Genomic DNA, 18,078 nt, shown 5'->3' with positions numbered 1-18,078 from the left:
TAGTCAGTGAGGGTTTTTTGTTTACTGAGTATTTGAGTGCTCATGTTTAACAAGCATCAGAGCCTTTGTACTGTTGAAATCTCTCTTTTTCTTCCATCCTGAGTTCTGTGTGCAGTACATTTGGTTGGTTTGTTTTTCATGTACTTGTTCATTCTAATGCATGAGAAAATCTTTTCTCTGTTGTTACTGGAGCAAAACTTCACTCAAAAATAGTGTGACTGAGCTAATTTTGTGCCATTTGAACAAAAATGTCTTGTTGGAGTGAGACTTGTTAATGAAACGGACAAATTTTTTTGTTGTTGTTTGTGGTTTGAATGCATAAAAGCTGCAAATAGGTGTTAGGTAAAAGCTGATTAAACAAACTGTTAATTACTTTTGTGACTAACACATACTACAGTAATGGTCTTTCTATGCATGAATAAGCATATTTTTTGGAAGCTGCACAATTATTCAGTTGGATACACTCATCTAGAGCTGAATTTTCACCTTGAGGTGCAGCTGAGGAGCACAGGGTCAGCATGCCAGTTTCAGGGATGTTGGCTAGTCACAGGGTGAGACATTGATACGCTTTGAAAGGGGTCAGCAGGTTATTGTGTATAGGTGAAGTACAGCCTAGTGTATTCCAAGTGTGAATAACTTAGTACAAAAATACGATAAACACTGTATAAATTTAAGCTTTTATTAGTGAATTGAGAAGAGTTTACTGTGTGAATATGTATTTTACATAGAGTTATTTTTCTTTTCTTTCAATAGTCCAACAGTAACAACTACTTTAAAGAACCTTGGGGCACTTTACAGACGACAGGGCAAATTTGAAGCTGCTGAAACATTAGAAGAGGCAGCAATGAGATCTCGTAAACAGGCAAGTATGAAAGTTCACCTTAATGATGTTTCTGCATTGTTGTCATGCAGAGTTTCAACTTCATGTATGCAGAATATAGAAACTTTCGGTGCCTGATCACCCTCTACTTTCTGACTGAACTGTTGATAACCTGATACATCTTCACACTTGCAGTTTGGTTAATTGTTAGGGCAGTGGCACCATGTACTGGGGACACAATTCAAACTGGGGATGAAATTATGTGGAAAATGAAAGAGCAGAAAACATTGTGTTGGCCAGCAGTCCTCAGTTGGCTGCTCATCCTGGGAAACAGACTGTAGCTGGGGCGAAATGAGGAGATTCTGCTGGAAATCTCCTTTGCCAGTTGTGCTGTTCTATTTTTAATAAGGAGCTGTCAGACTTAAAAATGTTCAGTTTCTGCATACAACTGACTAACTAACAGAAACCTTTTTGTTACTTTTGTAAACCAGTGTGACAGATATTACAGTTTCAGTGGAGTCTTTCTTTTCATGTGCTCTCTTTGTGCTCTCAGATTACTGTTCAAGTAAACCTTTCTCCCTTCTCTTAGAAGGCAGAACAGAATTTGGGTTTGTTGGGGGTTTATTTGCTTCGTTTTTTCTTTCCCTTTTGAATGGTTTACTACTATGTCTTTTATATAAGTGTCTAAGACTGGACAAGAAAACATGGGTTGCCAGTTGGTGTCAAAATGGAAAGCAAAGTAAGAAAATACAAGTAAATAAACAACATGAAAGCTCAATTTTAATTTCATTTTTTATATGAGAATAAATAAGACTTATATTTTTCTAGAATCTTGCTGCTGATTCTGTTTTTAAGGATGCTTCCGAATTTCACTGTACATCATGTACCACCTATACCATTAATCCATATTAAAGGCAGTATACACACCCCTAGATTTAGATGTGTAGGAGTCAATACTGTGTTACAGCAGCATTTAACACTAACTTTTTATTCTGGGTCGTTCAAGTAATGCTCTTCACTTGGGGAAACTAGAATCCAGCTGCTCTGGATCAATTCACTTTGACCCATGAACACTTCTTGTTCCCATGTAACTTGTTCCCAGTTACATGGGAGCAAGAACCTCCATGCCATTAAAACAACTTCCATTCTTATTCATGCACTTATAAGAACTTTGGCATCCTTTTCACTTTCTGCATTGTGGTTGACTTTATGGATTTGCCACACACATCCCTGCTGCATTTGCTGCTAGTGCTGTACTGTAGAAGATGCAGAATATTTTGTAAAGTATAAGGCATTCATCTGGGATCTCTTCCTATCAGCAAATACTGGTTATGATGTGGAGTAGATTTATTATAAAGAAGAGGAAATTGAAAATAAGTATGATGTGAGTTTTGGTTTTTTCTAGTTCCTGTGTTAAAAGATTTTGTCTTTAGTGGAGGGTTTTCATAGAAGGTACTTTAGAACTTTTAAGATATTTAAAGGATTATTTGATAGTTGATAGGCATGCTTTAAAACAAAGTAAACATACTGACCATATATTTAGTATGTTCATTACAAGTTTGTATTCCATGTCATTTCTTTCTGAAGAAAAATTTTATTAATGCCAAGTGTTCTACGTCAGTATTTTTAAATAACACAACCTGTTTCTGACATATTAGATATTTAGACATATCTCCAAAGGCAGGTGAAAACTGCACCATGTGATGGGTGGAAAACTTGAGAATTACATTGATGGTTCATGATCTATAAATTGCTTAAATATTTAGCTGGTTGCCAGATTGCTTTGGGTAAGTGACACAAACACCACGAGGCTTAGATAAGTTGTAAGAAAGGAAGAAAAGAAAGGCAAGTCAGTGAATTCTCAAACTCCAAACTATCCTCTTCATGCTGTCTTGATCCTTGCTATTTAGAAAGGGCAACTCAGCTCCTCTCTGAAAGCAGAACTGGACTGATGGAATCATGGTTTGGTTTTAACTTCTTGCTTGGCGCAGTTGTCGTGTGTGAGTTGCAGATTAACAGAGCTTGTAACAAGATAAAGCCTATTCCCATTCTATCAAATTCTCAGGGTCTTGACAATGTTCACAAACAGAGAGTGGCCGAGGTGCTGAATGACCCTGAGAGCATGGAGAAGCGGCGGAGCAGAGAGAGCCTCAACGTGGATGTGGTAAAGTACGAGAGTGGCCCTGATGGCGGCGAGGAAGTGAGTATGAGCGTAGAGTGGAACGGGGTAAGTACAGTACACAGTTGGAGAGAATAGCCTAGGAAACCCTCACCTAACAACCAGGCCTGTCCACTCACCAGCCTGCTGTGCGTTCAGGAGTTGATCTGCCTTGTAGTTTGTAATTTTGCAGAATCAATTAAGAAATGAAAAATAACATTTTGTCCATTGTAATGCTAAAAATGTTGTAATATTTTAAAATTTTAAGACATCTTACTGTTGCTGTCATGAATGGTGACGTTTCTGCAAGAATCCCAAGCAGTTGTATTGAAGGCTAAGTTGTGTAATGCTGATTGAGTGTCCTGGTTGTGGTCTGGTGTACAATTGCTTGTCAGTGGTTTGTTTTTACTGGTAGAAATATTCTGGCAATTAACTCACTTTTGCTTTTTTCCTTTTGGTGCTATATTTGCTTCTAATTTAAATGTTTATTTAAAAATGCTCCATCAGTTGGAATCACAAAGGACATTTGCTATGAAAATAGACTGAGTGTTAGCAGTTTCAGAGTAAATTAAAATGACCAGTCTAACACTAAAATAATTCTAATCTCCTCCTTACCCAGCTTGCTGGAGAAAGGAACACAGCTTTTCAAGCTGCTATACAATCCATTTTAAGAGGCAGTGCCATCACATAACAATGTGATGGTGACTTCATGACTTTCCCATATTAAAATTTGTCTGGAGCCAGGGCTTTTTCCTATTTGTTTCCCATATATTGGCTTCACTGTGTTACACTGATTGTCATAAAGTAAAAACATTTATATTTTATATATATGTATATATAAAATACGTGGTTACATGTGCATTTTTCTAACCATTGTTTTCCTTTAATGTGAAGGACAATGCAAGCTTTTGGTTATTACCTGGCTTATGTAGTTTGCTTCTGTCACCAGCTTTCCCATGCTTTATCCCATTGCTGGCAATGGGATACATATTGCACTCTAAACTAACTCCTAGCTGCAGTTCTGCTGAAAATACTCTCTTAGATTATAAAAGTGGTGTTGCTTTTGCTCTGTGGGAGGGGAAGTAGCCTACTTTGCAATACTGAGTGTTCTGAAGCTTCGTTTCTCTTACAATAGCAATCTTTTTCTCCCCATCTTTTTGTAAGCCACATGAGACAAAGCTTAGTGTTCCAAACAAACCTTGAGAAAACATGCAGTGCTTTAATCTTCAAGCAGAATGTACTTTCCATCTTTGCTTTTGTCTCTTTATTACTGTTTTCTTGGCATTGGTGTTCTCAGTGCCAAGACAGTCAATCAGCATCTATTGTGAATTAATACTGCATTATTAATAAAGCCAAAGTCAGGTTGAATAACTCTCTTTTTAATTCTCATTTTGCCCATTCAGCATTAGAACTGTGTACTGTACTCCTCCCTTAATTTTCACTATAACTTTGCATGAGTGTATGTTCTAAATGGATTAAACTTTTTTCTGTATTGACATCAATGCATGCAGGGTTTGAATGGAAAGGGCCTTCTGGGGAAAAGCAATAGACAGTATTTCTAGGTCAATATTTGAATAAAACTCAGTGATAAAATTTGCTGGTCTGAAAAATTAAATTTTGACATCTCAGGGTAAGCAAACTTCATTTTTAGTGTGCTCAAGTGGCATTGCTTCATTCTCATCTTTGTTATTTCTTTTTTCCCCCTCTTAAGAGAAGGTATTTTGTATTACATGTTCTACACGAAGTGGGCAACTCTCTCTTCCTCCCCCCTGCAAGTGTTTCTATCTCAGTGATGTTCTTCCCTCTTCTTTATATTGTGTAGTTTTTTTTACCCTTGTGTGTTCCCTCCAGACAAAATAACTCTGATTCATAAGTGTAGTAGAATCTTTCATTTGTGTCTGCAGAGCCTGAAGAGAGGCCTGTCTTTTTCATTTAAATTCTTCTGAAGTGGTCAAGCTGACTCTGTCAGAGAGAATAGGTGGAGTATGCAAATGGACAAACTAAACAAAAAAATTATGACAGAAGATGCAATTAAGGGCCTTCCATATATAATGTAATCCATATTAAGCATTGTAGGCTTTGATGTAATGTCTTACACTCTTACAAAAGAACAGAAACATCTATTGAAGTAAATCTTCCACTGACTATTAAAACAGACACATTTAAGTGAGTTGTTATAGCGCATCTTCACGTCACTTGTAAAGTTCATGAGTTAAAGTGAACAGAAGATACTTTAAAATGCAAGGAAATACTTGGTCTTAAAAATGTAGGGTGGGAAGGCCAAGATTTGGATCCCTTACTATACTTTTATATAAAAAATAACAGTGAGTACCTTGTAAATGGCATTTTTGTAAACTGATCTCACAGCCTGCTGCAGGACAGATGAAAATCTTTGTGCTACATATTATAACCTTTTTAGTGTGAGGAATTGTCTTGTCATACTCTAAGCCATATGCTTCAGAGAGACAGGCTTTTGGGCATGTAAGTCCACTTCCAGGTGTGAAGGGAAAACTATGGATTTCACTACCATAAATGAGAGTTACTCTTGTTTAAGTAAATGCCAGAGGGACCTTGCAGCAGTAGTACAGGAGATGGTGATGGTGGGGAGGTGTAAGCAGCAGTAATAAGGTGATTCTCATTCTGAATGACATAAAAATTGGCAATTAAACTTTGCCATAAAAACAGCTTGTGACTTTGTTTTTTGTTTACTCTGGTCTCAGGAATGGGGTATTTTTCATCCTGAGCTCATGTTTTGTTAATCAAGTTGTTAGTGTTTAACTTAGGAGTTTGATATTTTTGTTTTAGATTTGAAGTACCCAAAAGCTTGTCTGCTTATTCCTAATGTTCTAGGTTAGGTTTACTGTATAGAGTTATACTCTATACCTACCAAATTTGTCTTGCCTTTGGATCATTTTCACTACTCCAGTATTGCTGATTGCAGACCACAGGAATAATTAGCCTTTTCACTGATCTAATACTTCTAGCTGGAATTTAAATTTCAGTTTATTCAATCCTGCAAAGTTGAAGTCTGTCTTTAAGTGTGAACAACATATGCAATTTAGTTTGAAACATAAATACTCCGTTAGATTTAGAGCTTCTAATCACTTGGTAGCAAGGCATTTTGCCATTTCCAAGGATAATTTTAATTCCTGTCCATTCCAGTTGTTATAGGTAAAGGCTCTCAAGACAGATATCATGAACCTATCCATAATGGTCTCTGTACTTGCACAAAGAATGAAAAGTGTGCAAGTTGAACCACAGTTCATTTTAAAGGTGCATTGTTTCAGCTGCATTACTATATTAGGGACAGTAGAGAAAATTCCACTTGGATTATATATATAGACACAGATGTGTTCTAAAAATACTTGTGAAAGTGAATTGACTCAGACCAGTTGGATTCTGGTTCATTAAGGGAATGAAGAGAATTTTGTCTGGAGGTTAGATTAAGACCTCTTTCTTCTTGGACTTTTGTTTCAAGGAAAATTCCTGACAGAAGTTAAAGCTGAAATGAATGCACTTGGCTATAGCCTTCCTTTTTTTTTTTTTTTTTTTTTTTTCTCTTTTATTTTGGTCCTCTTTTTTTGTGTTAACGTAAGCTGAAAAAAAATTCTTTTTTTTTTTAATGAAATGTAATAGCCAAACTATTTCTTGTTAAAGGTGTTTTGTATTTTATACAAATTCTAACTTGAATGCTCAGCATCAGTCATGCTCATTTGTCAGTCCCATCTCAGTGATGTAGGTGAAACTGCATAAAGATGTTGGTTCTGGTAATTGCAAGGGCCTGCACTTTTGTACCTAAGGGCTGTCCAAATAGTTACTCTGGAAAAAAAAAAGTTTTGAACATGACCTAGAAATACTGTAAACTAACTGTTCAAAATTGAAAACTGTTGAATTTTTCCCAACAGTTTCATTCAGTTTTTCTCTCTCCATTTCTGACAGGCCTAGATGCCTTTTGTGATTCTTATACTGTCTCCTGCATGACGGGCGTGCACCATCTTCAAGCTTTAACTTCTCTCTTCAGTACTGACTGCTGTGTTTTAGCAAACCCCTTAAGATTCTTGTCAGAGCTACACTTCCCTGTAAACTGGCCATTCCTTCAGTGCTGGTGTCGTTTTTGGTTTTCTATTTCTGTACCTGTGTAGCTTTGCCAGATATGTATCTAGTCATACCAAATGTTATTACAACCATTTGCTGTGTAATACATTAGTAAAAAAACCAAACAAGTAACAATGACCTTTATAAGTAGCTGTTCACTATGGAATAAAGGTAGTTAAAAGTATCACACAAGGTATTATTGAAATGGCATGATGGTGATCTTTACAGGAGAAAAACCAAACCCGTAAAAGTAAAGCATGTTCTCCAAGTGCTTTAAAATGTATTTAGAGACCTATTATATGGTTAACATCAATATGGAACTCTGGATGTCTTCACTTAAGATTATTCTAAAGTAGCATTGCTGTTTAGTCTTTGTGTGAGATTTTGGCAATTATGCTTTTCTCTACTAATCTTGGTGTTCAGTGATTTGTGTATTTGTCTTTCTAACTTCTAATAAACTCACTCCAACTCAGGTGTCTGTCTTTGCTTAGTAGTGCTTTTTTCTTTCTCAACTCTTCTTTCATAATCACGTAGGTTTTCTGTGGAGTAGGAAGTGGTCACTTCTAATCTTACTAAACTGTTGGGGTTCTGTAAAACATATAAAAATAGAATCGTGGTCACTCTTGCGAGTTTCTTTGGGTCAGCACAGCAGTGTAAAACATGAATGCAATATATGACAAATTAATTTCATCGTGGTTTTTGTTTTCTGTGGTAAAAGTTAAAAAAGAAGCACAGGAATTTGACCAGATGTATTTCTGATCAGAAATATTCTTGTTTAGGGATTTTAGGGTTAATTAAACATGTTTGCAAGTAATGTAGACATTCAGAAAAAATGAAACATGTTTTTCTTAGACTGATGGAATGCTTTTGCTTGGGGCTTGTACTCTGTTAACCATGATGCGTTAATATGAAATGGTGATGGTGAATTGTTGGACTACTGTGGTTTTATTAATGATGAATTGTGGCTTGGGCATGTCTTCACGTTTAGAAATCTTTCTTACACTTTGGAAGGAACCCTTTTGCTTTGGTAAAATTGTAGTTATATGGTATTACATGTTTAGATAAATGTATATAGTGTAAGTATATATTAATAGCAATTAAAAAGTAATAATTCATCACTGAAATGTTTTTGAGCCAGGCTTGGGGGAGGGCAGCAGGCTCTTGCAGTTTCACATGTATTCAATTTCTTTCAGGATGGCACTGGATCCCTAAAGCGCAGTGGTTCCTTTAGCAAGCTCCGAGCTTCCCTTAGACGCAGCAGTGAGAAGCTGGTTAGGAAGCTGAAGGGAGGAAATTCCCGGGACAGTGAACCAAAGAACCCAGGGTAATTCATTATCTCTTCTTAGCTGTGCTGGTGTCCCTTGGTCTGTGCCCCACTGTAGCCTAGGGTAGTTCCTAGGACAGTGTTCCCTTCCCTGCTTAGCTAACTGCATATCATACACAGCTGTGTCTTAAAGAAAAATAAAATAGGAAATAACTTCTTTAACAACTTCAGTTGTAAGTTCTGTAACATCTGAGGATTTATATTTGCTTGTAAGAATTAACTCTATTTAGAAAATACTTTTTTCCTTTAGCTGCTTTGCCTACTTGAAGTTTAGAAAAGCTTCATAGAGTTATTGACAAATGTTAGTTACCTGCAAAACTATTCTTTTCACACAGCAGTAGAGAATAATAAATGTTACTGATTTTTATAGTAAAAGCCTGAGCACACTAAACCTGCAACTAACATTCTTGATAAAGCTTAGTATCTTGATATATTCTTGATAAAGCTTTAGATATTGCTGTGAGCATAAAGAGAATTACTAATTGGAGCCCCTTTTGGTTTCTATTTTTGGGCAACTCAGATGTCAGAGAGCAGAGGAGAATGTTGAAAAGCTTGAGCCTAGTTGTACATCTTACTAACATTTTGGCCCCAGTGAAGTCTGGTAGAAATCCACATTTACTGAGTCTGACTGCTCACTCTTCCCATCTTACCCATATGATGATAGATTTAAATGTATGTAATACTTCTAATAAATCCATAAAATCATTCATCACTTATTGGCTGCTGCAGAGAAGCTAAAATATTAAAATGCACCCACTGCTTTTCATAGTGGCACTTCTGGGTGTTCCCCTCACCCCCAACATAATTGTAGTCAATTTTACAGGGCTTTTTGCCCTTGCTGTGAAAAACAAGAACTCATTTAGTTCAGGAAACCAGCTGTGTGAACTTGTGCTTTAAAACAGTCATATTGGAGAACTTGGAGTAGCTTCTGATGGAGCAACTGAATCTGAGAAATGTGGTAGGTGATGATGATGATGGTATTGAGACAGTGACCTGGAGGCAGGGTCTCACTGTGTTTCTGGAAGTGAAGTTTTGTCTTACTGTTTTTATGGCTATAAAACATGAAGTACAGCAGCAGTACATGTAAAATTAGCTTCCTTGCATACCTGTTTCAAATTCAGCCTGATCTGAATGTTAGAGTTATTACTTAAAATTTCACTGCCAGATACTTGATGTTGAAGGCACTGAATAGAATTGAAGGTCAAAATTCCTTTGCATTTATTGATCTATCATTAAGAATTACCTCTGAGATAAGAGGTTGGGAATAAACTGTGGAAAGCACAAGATTAGAAGAAGGAAATGTGTAAATGTAAAATGCTTTAGGGAAAACAAAGGAGTCAAAACAGAATAAAAGGGAGATCTCCTTCTTTTTCTTCAGTATTAGCAGTTTTATACGTTGCTTTTCTGTTTCTATTCAGTTCTGTCCAGAGTTTATACATCACAGTTCAGGTATATTGTTGTATTAATAGATACATTTATCCATAGCTATTTTTGCATTTTCTCCTTATTTTTGTGAGATGTGGAAAGGCTTTCAGTTTTACAAAAGCCTGGAGGTTTATTCCTTATTCTCTGTAGTATTTATAGCTAACTCTTTCTGCAAGTAAAGTAACTCCATGTTTATAGGTGTAAAAAATGATGCTACATGTAACTGCAGATGTTTGGCGTTGCAGTGCCTGTGAGAACTCACCTGCCTTGTTACTGTCTGCACTGGAGTTGTGTTACCTGACCAGAGTCCTCTACCCACATTACCGTGGGTTACACTGTCGGGTCTTTAGCTCCAGATGAGATTTCCTCAGATTAAGGCATTAATGTGAAACAAAATTGAAAGCAAAGCAATATCTTGCTTGCTTTCCCTTTCTGACAAAATCGTCTTGGTTTTAGATGCCATCATAGTTCTCAAGGAATAGTTTATTCTTAAAACTTGCAATAAGTGTATTACATTGACAGGCTTTTATGTAGATAGGCACTTTCAGTGTATAGGACAATAAATACTGTAATTTCTGTTCTAGTAATAAATAGAGTTTTTAAATCCTGATTTATATTAGCTGGTTTTAATAACAAATGCAGAGATTTCTGTTATTAAACACCAGCTTTGTAGGTCATAAAGTACAGCTTACATATTGATATTCCAAGAAATTATTTTGATTTCATTTTATGAAGAAACTTTAGTGAATATAATTTTTTTTCTTTGCGTGTTACAAAAGGCATATTCAGTTGTTGCCATGCAGACCTTTGAGTTTTAATGTGTTTGATAGCTGAGTATTTTAATAGAGGCATAGCACACATATAAATCTTCCTTGCTGTGAAGGCAGCCACTTTAGGTAGAACACTTCTGTGCCTCCCTCTTTAACAGTGCATTCCCTGCCTGTGCCTCTAGGAAGGCGTTACTTTGAACTTGATTTACACCTCTTGATTATAGTCTGCTTCTCTAAATAGGAATTGACAGTGCTGAGCACTGAGGGAGAAATACTTGAATAACAATACACTCACAGGATGAAGGAAGGACTCAGTGTCCATGTTGTTGCTTCATACAGAAGGTTGAAGAGAATGAAATGGAAAACTCATCAGGGAAATTGTTTCTTTACAATCCTGCAAATGCCTTTTTGACAAATAACAAGTATCTTAAACGTGGTCTTTGGAACATGCAATACCTGAAGGCAAAGTATCAGTTCTTTATCATATTTCAGAATTCAGTTCTGTGATAATGTAACTTTGATTAATTTGTGTTCTTTATTTTTTCACTTCAAAAATACTGATCATACAGCAGAACAGTTAAGATTTCTAATATAAAAGGGAAAAAACAAGCTTTCATTACTGCTATTATTTATGCACTGAAAAAATACCTGCATGTTCTTTGTGGAGTCATGTTTGTAACATAGAGGGAACTAAAAGTGCATTTGCCAGACTAAAGTTCTTTAAAATGTTGATTTAAACAAACCCAAATAAATAAAAGACCAACCCACAAACAAAGTAGTATCTCAGGTATGAATAATTTATTTTTAATTGGCACTTTAGCAAGAACCTAAAATATGCATGTGAACTTTTACTGGTGGATTTTTTGTTTCCCTGGAAAGTTTTCCGTAAACCTTTATGCTCTTTTGGAGAGTTTTCTGTAACATTTTGTTTGTTTTACAGATTAACTTCCTTTGACTTCCATATATAACCCCTGTTGTACCTGTTTCCTTGAATAAATGAGAGGTGTACACCATGCATGAGTCCTCTCTTTGTTGTTGCTAACACTCATGTCAAATATTTTAAATTGTGTGCTTCTGGCTTGGCTTTGGAAACACCCAGATTTAGTGCTGGGGAGAACCAGCCAGGTTGTGTTGTGTGGCAGCTGTTGCCCCTTGTTTTGGTTCATTGTCCTGCTAAGCTTTTGCTTTACCAAAGCATTTAAAACTTGTGCTTTGACTGTTAGCAGTGTTGCTTCAGTAGAAAGAAAATCTGGGTCATATCTAACATGATCTGTATGGATAAATCTTTCCATGTTACTGGAAGGCATTGGAAAGTTTGCTTTAGCCAGTTGTCCCAAGCTGCAGGTAGCACTGCAGGGTATGGGCCTGTTGTCTTGTGACCAGTTCATCAAATATGTATTCAAAGCCCTCCTTTAGTTCTGAAATAGTTAAAAAGCTCATGAAAAATCAGAGCAAATGCAGAACATTCTGAGGAATGGACAGGCACTGGTGTAAAGGACATCAGACACTCCATGATAGGAATCTTAGGGCTGATCTTGGATTTCATGATGCACACTTGAAAATATTTTTTGTTAAATTTTGTGTATATTTGAGAAATGCAGGTAAATTATTAATCCTCATTTCAAACAGCAGCTGATACTGCAGTTAATGCAATGATATTGTTATTGTCAGTAGCTCCTGGGTAGGTGATGAATTTTTTCCCCTTTTCCATTGCTTTCCATACCATATTCCAGGGTGCTTGTTACCACTGCTTGGAGTGTTGTAAAGCCAAAAGCACAACCAAAGCTAACAGCAGCAACCATCTTAGCTCCTTTCACTTTGAAATACTTAAAACATTTTAAAATGCTTTAAAAATCTATTCTGAAGACTTAACTAAATGAGGCAGAAAGTACCAAACTAACTATTGTTGTAGCTTTTTCAAGGTAAATACTGCCTACACAACAAACTCGTGTTTCAGATGTTTTTTCCTAAACTGTTTGAATGTTCTGATGCTTTTGTAAGAAGCTACACAAAGTTGAACCTGATAATTAATTAAAACTCAGTGTAAGTCACTGTATTAATTTGATGCCCTTTAAAAATTGAGATTTTGAGTTATATCAGTTGCCTGAAATGTTTAAGCTCCGAGGAGCTTGCAATTTTGGGGTTTTATATGTAATTAGAAGTGAGTACAAACATATTTGAACTTCCTTTAGTTGTTACCTTAAAGGCTGTCCCTCAGATCAGTTTTGGGACACTGTTCCCACTCCCTTCACTGTGCATTGCTCGTTTTTGTACTTGTGTTTTTAGAGCTGTAGTTTTCAGCCTTTCTGATCAGTTTATCCTTGCATGTTCACTGTCCTGGTTGCAGCATGAAGCGTGCCAGTTCTCTGAATGTTCTTAACATGGGTGGCAAGGCTACTGAAGATCATTTTCAAGTAAGAAGCCCTACAATACTCTTACAAAAATAAATACTGTTAGTAGGGTTTGGGATAAAGAGTGTGATAAATAATAAACCAACAACCTCACAGTGATTGTAAGATCCTAGTTCCATAAGGTGTTTGAAGGCTGTGCTTAAGGCATCATTCTCTAACACTTTAATGAATTATGATTAATTTTAAGAAAGGGTTCAAGTCCAGCCAGGAAAGAGCATTGGCTTTTATGATATCAAGCAGTCTCTGGCTTTAGATTTTTATTACAGTGGCTATAAAGCTTATGGAATGTTACATTCTTGTAAAAGCAACTTAAAAATGCAAGAACTGTTAAAGCCCAATGTTTTTTTACTTCAGTCCCTTTATTGCAAAGAGCCCTGTGATTGTAATTGCTGTACGTTTCTGAGGTGGCACAGGAGCAGTCTCAAAAGTTTGTCTGATCTCTGTTGTGCTTCTGCTAATATAAAACCTTATTTTGCTTAACTGTTCATGGTGTGCCCAAGTGCTACTCCTCGTTGCCTGTTTTTACCTAACAAATCACTGTTTAAATTGTCAAATGAGTGAGCATTGCTCTTCTAAACACTGCTGTGTGTTTTACTAACACAGTAACTGCCACTAATTTTACGAAGATAAAATTGCTTCTCTACTAACAAAATGTAGGTGAGGATCTTCATCACCGTGTGTTCTAAAGTAGCACAAAAGCCCCAGCTGTGGCTCTTGTTCTCCCCAGTGGTGTAAAGGTGTTGTAACTGTATGATACCTAACAAATGCACTGCAGAGTTCTCTGTGGTTGGAGGTGTAAGCAAAACTTTGCTCAGGGTGAGATTCAGCCAAAACAAATCCAGGGTAAAGCACAATTCTCTGCAGCAGCAGTGCCAAGGGTGTCAAAGAGCTGTGTCTTGGGTGCCCCTGACTGGATGGATCCTCAGTGTGTGTTTAATTGCTGTGACTTCCAGAGGAGGGGCTTTTTGTTGGTTTGTACAATGCAATAGTAAAATCAGTTCTTTTTTTTCTTCTGAACCTTTGCGGTTCCTCCTCTATAGGGACCCTTAGCAATTCCCATAAATGGGCTCTTGCATTTCTGGGAAGGCTTGGGTTGGACTGTAAGGGTGTGTGAACTTTACAAAACTAGAGCTAGTTAAAAATTGGGGAAAAAGGTGTTTATTGGACTCAGGAGAGCATCCCCCTATCCAGCAAGAACAGTTCTCAGTGGTTTGTTGTGTTTGTTCCCATTTGTTAAAACCAGTACTTTTGTTTGTTTGCTGAAACTATCTGGACATCTGCTTAATTTGTTTGTTTTTTCCCCCCTCACACAGGAACGAAATAATTGTCTGACAGACTCGCGAGCTCTGAGTGTCAGTCATTCTGATCTGGCGCACTGAGATTTGGGACAGAAGCTAGCTAATATTCCTGTGGGAATAAAGAAGCACTGAGACCTTCAAAGCTTTGGTTCCTCATCCTTGTGTATAGGAACACCTAGTTTGTTGATGTTGTTTTTTTTTTCCAATGGACTGCTGTTTTTACTTTTTAAATAGGGACAATTTTAAACACAGCATTAGTGTGTGTTTTCTTCTAAGGGAAAACTATAGATAGGTATTGCTCATTGCACTGCTTCCGTTCATGCTACTTACATAAATTTCTTTAATAGATTGACTATTATAGCAGCCAAAAAAAAAAAAAAGTAAAAATACAAACACATTCAAAGCATACCAAAATGCAACAGTGTTGGAAAATGCAAGCAAAATTAAATGTGTGACAGTAAATGCATACAGTGCTGGAATGGGAAGTGGATAAATTTATGTGCATTACTGTAGAAATTCCAGTTGAACATTCTGTAGTGGTGGGGTTTGCCCTTGCACCACTGATTCTTGTAATGGTAGAAGCCTTGGCTAGCTAAACAGCACTTAGACATGACTGACTTAACCACTAGACTGAGCTATTAAATCTTACAGAAGTGATGGCTGGAGGTAAGTCACCTTTAGGTGGAATTAATAGCAACACCTGTGACCATAACTTTTGATAATGTAAGTCTTAGGGCACAATAATCAACGGACATAGGATGGTTTGTGTACATCAGGAAAAATGGAAAAAAAACTTTAATTTGTGTGATTGAAGAATACTTAAGTTTTGGACTGTAACTGTCCCAGAGCAGCTGCTGCTGCTCTCAGGGAAACATCGAGCCTCAGGTTGACTTTCTCGCTTGTCCACTGGAATTCACAATCCCATTCTCTGTTTGCTGAAAGTGCCCAACGTTTCCTTATGCTGATCCCAAATCCTGCCTTTCTCCACACCAGCTGGTGACAGCAGAAGCAGGCACTGCACGCCAGGATGTCACACTGTGGGGTGGCTGCTCTGCAAGGACCACTCAGTGCTAAGGGCCCTCGTGGAAGCACTTGATGGCTGTAAGTGGCAAGTGACCTGTGTGACCACATATCCATGTTAAATCCACTTAGGTTAATATATATATGCTGTCTGTATACAGGACTGCTGCTGGAACGAAGTATGTATGTTTTATGGATTTTATAGATGTTAGGATTTCCTTTTGCTTTTCTGTAAAGCTTGTAATTTTGTTCGTCTTTTGTAAAAATTCCTATTCGTGTGAAGTTGGATGAGAAAGTAAAAAAGAACAAGCAGTGTGTGTATAAATGTATTTGTGGTCATAGTTGTGAGTTGGAGAATGTCGAACAAAATTAACTTTGGGAAAAGCTGGAAAATTCATTCAAGTTCAGCACCAACTGAAGGAGGTTAAAGTATAGGAACATACACAAGTTTTAGTATTTGAACAGGCTGTGAAAAGTCATTAGAATTAGTACTTAGTAGGAGTTTTTGACTGGGTTTGCACCTGGTTTTAAGTTGGTTACAGTAACTGATGCAGAAGTTGTCTGTGTAATGCACTTAACAATGTTTACCAGGAGGTACCCTCTGAGCATCTCTGCAAAGGAAGCTGCGTGTGGTGCACCTGCTTTAGAGACAGTGTAGGAATGGTGAGAGACAATGCTGCTAATAATTACGTAGAAGTTTTAGCACATAGTGCAATTCATTAATGAACTCGAGCAGGAACAGGTTGTTGCTCAGTTATCCTAACAGTAGATACTCATATAATGTTGACTCTTGAGTTTTAATCTTTTTATTAAGAGCTTTTTATATTAAAAAAAATGTAATATATATACTTCCCCCCCTCCCAAAGCATGTTCTGTGCCCTCACAGTGAACTGGGCTCTCTGCACAAAGGCAGACTGAGCTGGCTTTGCTAAAAGAACCGTGTCAGGCTGCCAGGCCAGGGGTGCCCATGTCCAGCCCCCATCCCACCTGGAGTCTGGCTTCCAAAAAAAACCCTACAGAACTATTCAGAGACAAAACTGTTTGGGTAATAATTACTTAAACTAAAGGATGTGATCCCCACATTCATCCTTCAACTTTGAAGCAAAATTATTTTTTTGCAACCTCACAAACCCCCAACCCTGTGTAAATAAGCAATAAATTATGTAACCATGCCAAATGACAATGTACAGTAAGTTTCAAAGTGCAAGACTGGTATGTTGATGGTGAGAGAACTTTCTTGGTCAAGATCTTGCTGGTGTTGGCATTACTAATACTGTGCTTTTAAATGTTTTAATTCTTTATATATTATTTTAAAGTGTGATGGAAGGTTAAGTTGTTGAGCTAATGCATATTAAACAACTCTTATATTTAAAAGGTTCATTTTTTCTTTCTGACAAAAAACAAATTTCAAGACTTCTTTAATTCATAAATCCCTGAGAATAGTAGCCAAGTCCTTACTTTTAGGAGCCAATGAGCTGTTAGCAGTTTCAGAACTTCTAAAAAAACAAAACCCAAATTAAAGTCAACATTCCCTGGTTTGAATCATGGATGAGTTAATGTCAGGATACGGTTTGTGTACATTTATATTTTAGATGGGTTTCTCAGTTCACTTTTACACAATATTTTCTTTCTGGATTTCCTTTTGTAAGGTTCCAGTTATAGCTAAGAGTCTGCATAAAGAATATATCCAGAATATCCAACTGTATAATTCTGGGATGTCTTCAGCACCAAACTAAATCAACAGCTCTGATGAAACAGAAAACTGGAAAAGACCTTCAAAACTGACAGACAGCTTGTTAGGAAAACTGCAGCCTTGGTAGTGCACTTATGTTTTGTCCTTGACTAAAATTTTAAGGGTGAACTTGAAAAAATAAATGTAATGAGGACTCCATGTTAGGCCTCAGACTCTCCTGCAAACAGTGGTGAGTCTGGGTGTACAGCAGGATGTGGGATGAATTGTACATGGAATTGTTACTGATAGATAGAAAGGTAAGGTGCCTGTTGCCCTTCTGTCTCTGGCCGTGTGCTAGATTGGCAATATTTGGGCTGCAGTTTAGATCTTACTAAATAGTCTAGTAAAATGTAATTGTTCCATGATTTGCTCCTCTTCTGGAGGAGTAACTGACCTGTTGCTGTGGTGTGTCTGCACTTACACAATGCAAAAAGAGTCAGTTATCTACAGTTTGTACTTTTTCTTACAGTAAACCTTCATCCCCCAAGCACTCCTGAATCATAGGAAATTAAAATGGTTTTGAGTTTGAGAAGTGTTTGTACTTAAATTGCATCATTTGAATCCAGAGATTTTGAAAATGGTGTGGTTCTGTTGTAAATATCTAGTAGAAGGTGTGTGCAGTGCTGCATTGACAGTGTGTTTACAGTAGTTGATGAGTTTAAGTTACTTTGGTTTTTGTGATGTAGGTCACGTGTTGTGTCTGAAGGCTGCTGAGAGAGAGTGGCATTTTTGGTCCTGTTAGTCTGTACTGAGAGAATAAATGTTAACAGATGTGATGCTGAGAAGTTTAGTTTCATTGTCATCGATTTACAGAAGAACATGGGGTGTGTGTGCAAATATTTAGAATCTATGAATATCTCAAATATCTACATTGGATTATTTTTTCCCCTAAAACCATTCACGGTTGTGCCAGTACACTGAATAGTTAAGGTCGGTTGTTAAAAAACTTGAAACAACAATGCAAGAAGCCAGACAAGTGTGGGGGGTCTGGTAGAAGTCCAAAGGCCCAAGTTGGGAGGGTGCTT

General features: G+C 37.1%; 1 protein-coding gene across 5 annotated transcripts in view; it reads left to right on the top strand.

Moving 5' to 3' along the window:
• Window positions 1–14,694, top strand: part of KLC1 (kinesin light chain 1) — a 43,344-nt gene extending 28,650 nt beyond the window's left edge. Inside the window, exons 12-16 of one of the 5 annotated variants that reach the window (XM_083863267.1) lie at window positions 754–862; window positions 2,910–3,047; window positions 8,267–8,397; window positions 12,940–13,006; window positions 14,317–14,694. In XM_083863267.1, the coding sequence (XP_083719393.1) occupies window positions 754–862; window positions 2,910–3,047; window positions 8,267–8,397; window positions 12,940–13,006; window positions 14,317–14,382 (511 nt within the window). In that variant the 3' untranslated portion in view covers window positions 14,383–14,694. Of the gene's footprint in view, window positions 1–753; window positions 863–2,885; window positions 3,048–6,917; window positions 7,546–8,266; window positions 8,398–12,939; window positions 13,007–14,316 lie in introns of those variants that run through there. The other 4 variants (XM_083863268.1, XM_083863266.1, XM_083863269.1 and 1 more) reach the window with 4 other exon arrangements.
• Window positions 14,695–18,078: the final 3,384 nt, after the last annotated feature.

This window comes from Zosterops lateralis (assembly GCF_965231275.1).
Source record: "Zosterops lateralis genome assembly, chromosome: 6".
Taxonomy (NCBI): domain Eukaryota; kingdom Metazoa; phylum Chordata; class Aves; order Passeriformes; family Zosteropidae; genus Zosterops; species Zosterops lateralis.
This window is presented reverse-complemented; position numbering and strand designations above follow the sequence as displayed.